Below are 3,340 nucleotides of genomic sequence, written 5' to 3' on the forward strand. Positions count from 1 at the left end.
GTAACATTCTTTAAATTAAAACAAAAACTAAAATAAATACTTATAACAAATTTCCAAACATCATATTCTTATTATAGTAATCGTATATTGTAACAAATATTAATGACATTATCTTCGAGGCTCTGGAGGTTTGCATTGTTGCCCAAATTTTAATCAGATGCTTTTATAAAAAGTTGGAGCACTTTAACTATACCTACCAACCCATATACAAAATGAATAAAAATACTCCCTAAGTCTCATAGAAATATATCATATTTTCTTTTATGTCTGTCCTATATAAATAGTCCATATTCATTTACGACGACTTCTTTCTCATTTTTTTTACTTTATCATTTATGTGATCCTTCATCCACTATAAAACTTCAATTATTTTTTCTCATTCTTTTTTACTTTACTAATTACACACTAATATGACAACCCCAAATAGCCTATTTTTATGGGACGGAGGAGTAATATACTCCATCTGTTCCTTGTTAATAGATACATTTCTTTTCGGCACAGAGTTTAAAAATAGTTTGTTAAATAGATGGTGAAAAAAGTAAGAGAGATGAAGAAAGAATAAAGTAAAAAGGAGAATTACTTTTTGCTAAAATTATAAATGACTCAATTAACTTGAAACTTCCCAAAATAGAAAAATGACTCTATTAATACGAAACAAGGGAGTATTAACTAAACGATTTTATTTCATACCACTGAATAGAGGATGAGTAGGAAGTCACAGAGAATTTCGTAGTATTACTATATAAAACGATACAAAATACCCCACCAACCCAAAATACACATTCAAATCAAAATTAGGGTGCAAAATAATTAAAGAGGCAAATGAAAATGGTGAGTGGAGAAACATCAAAAGAATTGATAAAACCATCTTCTCCAACTCCAGCCCATCAACGAAATCTGCAGCTTTCATTTCTCGATCAGCTAGCTCCACCTACATACATTCACATCATTCTCTACTTTAAAGCTCCGGCAGCGTCATCGCCGGAGCTCAAACGCTCCCTCTCCGATGCCTTATCTATATATTATCCTCTCGCCGGCAGACTCCGGGAGAATTCCCGGGTCGAATGCAACGACGACGGCGCTGAATACATTGAATCCCGTTTCAACGACGTCCGAATCTCTGAAGTCGTTGAAAACCCCCGTCCGGAGGAGCTCGCGCGGTTCGTGCCTTTGTCGCCGTCTGGTGACGGCGACGGCGACATCCCACTGGCCGTCCAAGCGAGCTTCTTCGGCTGTGGTGGCGCTGCCCTCGGCATCTGCATGTCGCACAGGGTGGCAGACGCCATGTCGATGGTGGTGTTCGTAAATTCGTGGGCCGCCTGCTGCCGCGGAGATGGAGGAAATCAGCCTGTTTTTGACATATCCTCCCGTTTTAGCCCTTCGGATTTCTCGGATTTCTTCAAATCCGTCCAATTAGTACCACCTCCGCCGCCGCCGCCGTCGGCGGAGAAGGTCGTGACGAAGATATTCTCATTCGACGGAAAAAAACTCGCGGCGGTGAAGAAGGCGAGCTCGGGGCCGCTGATGACGAACCCCACTAGAGTGGAGGCTGTCTCCGCCTTCATCTGGAAGCATTTAATCGAATCCGCCTCCGCCCGAAACCCTAACCCGGTGTTTGCCGCCACGCACGCGGTGGACATCAGGGAGCGGGCCAGCCCGCCTCTGCCGCGCCACTTTTTCGGGAACGCCTGCGCCAGGGCGATGGCGATGACGTCATCATCGCCGGCGCAGGATTACTACAGCTTAGCCCTCGAGCTCAGGAGGGTGATAAGGAAAGCCGATGCGGACTACGTGAGACGGCTCGAAGACGGAGGCGAGTTTCTGAAATACTACGCCGTGAGCGAAGAGAACGATCCGGAGTTGAGGGAAGGAGGGAAGACGGTGGAGGTTTGCGGCTTCACGAGCTGGTGCCGGCTGCCGGCGTACGAGGCCGATTTCGGGTGGGGGAAGCCGTGTTGGGTTTCGATTATTGGCGTTCCGGTGAAGAACTTGGTGTTCTTTTTGCGTACGGAATGTGGGGATGGTATTGAAGCGTGGGTGAGTATGGTGGAAGAAGATATTGCTATGATTGAGAGAAATTATCATCTTCTTGATCAAGGGGAGAATATTAGTGAATTAATTAATGTGTGACGCTATTAGTGAATTAATTAAGAGTAATGCTAAAATGTCATATTATGGCTGGCCATAATCATATTTTATAATTAAATTTAATGCATTTAGAAAGTATCAAAATTTCCATGACTACTTTACCCTTTGGCTTAAATCTCCCATAAATGTTTGCTTAGCTTATATATACGCTCTATACTAGTAATCATTTCTTCTCTTATTTTCTCAGATTTTATCTCTTTTTAGTCATAGCATTTGATCTTGAAGGTGACTTAATATACATAAAGTAGTAGAAATGGAATAATAAAATAGTGAGGCATTTCCAATTATACTACGGATTAATTTACTATTTAGTTATAGTGAATAATTTAATTTTAACCACAACACATACTATAATATAATGTTAATAATTTGTCAAAATAATTCAGATTGAATTATTTACTAAATTTTATAACTAATCTTGAATATAAAATATTAAGGAAATGTAATACCATATAGATCCAAAAATTAATTTTACTCAAACCATTTACATCATTTTTAGTATATGTTTCACAAAATTTTTGTAGTAGCTTTATATCTGACGTTCTGTAGAAAAACATAAAAATGAGTTTGAGTTTACAGTATGATTCAGAAATTTTCTACATAAAAATGAGATTTAGTGTATGGTTGGAGACTGTGTAAGTTTAAAACCAAAATAAATAGAAGTTATAATTTTATAAGTTAAAAAATCACAAGTATGTAAATTGATATAGGAACAAATTCTACTACTACTAAGTTATAGAAAAATGTTATTTTGTTTAATATTAATTTATTAAGTTATAGAAAAAAATGGACAAAATGAATTTTGATTTTAAGCAAATTAGTGGAGTATAAAATTAGTGAGTCCTTAATTTTTACCAATTCTATCTTTCTTTCACTCAATTATTTTCTTTACGTCTCTTATTAAGTCATAGATTTTTAAAATAATTTTATAATTAATTTAATAATCATGAAATTTAATAAATTTTATATTTAATTGAATAATTTGATATTCAAATGGTACACAGTTGAAATAATTGGATGTTTCATTGATTTTATATTGAATTGATAATTTCAATTAACCTTAAATTTGTTTGAAAAAGTACAAAATTTGAAAAAGAAAATTAAAAACAATATTGTTAAAACTAAATATTAAAGTATAATATAAATAGAAATAGAGTAGTAGTAGTAAAAAAAAGTTGAGTGGTAAATTACG

At 36.2% G+C, this 3,340-nt stretch overlaps 1 protein-coding gene across 1 annotated transcript; it reads left to right on the forward strand.

The window, feature by feature from the left end:
- Positions 1 to 828: 828 nt before the first annotated feature.
- On the forward strand, positions 829 to 2,130 carry LOC121784223 (stemmadenine O-acetyltransferase-like). Its single transcript, XM_042182386.1, has one exon. The coding sequence runs from the start codon at positions 829 to 831 to the stop codon at positions 2,128 to 2,130; it is 1,302 nt and encodes a 433-aa protein (XP_042038320.1).
- The last annotated feature ends 1,210 nt before the right edge of the window (positions 2,131 to 3,340 follow it).

Source organism: Salvia splendens, chromosome 21, assembly GCF_004379255.2.
Source record: "Salvia splendens isolate huo1 chromosome 21, SspV2, whole genome shotgun sequence".
NCBI classification, from domain to species: domain Eukaryota; kingdom Viridiplantae; phylum Streptophyta; class Magnoliopsida; order Lamiales; family Lamiaceae; genus Salvia; species Salvia splendens.

Excerpts from the sequence above, each read along its gene's own strand:
- LOC121784223 (XM_042182386.1), top strand. The coding sequence starts at position 829 with ATGGTGAGTGGAGAAACATCAAAAGAATTGATAAAACCATCTTCTCCA.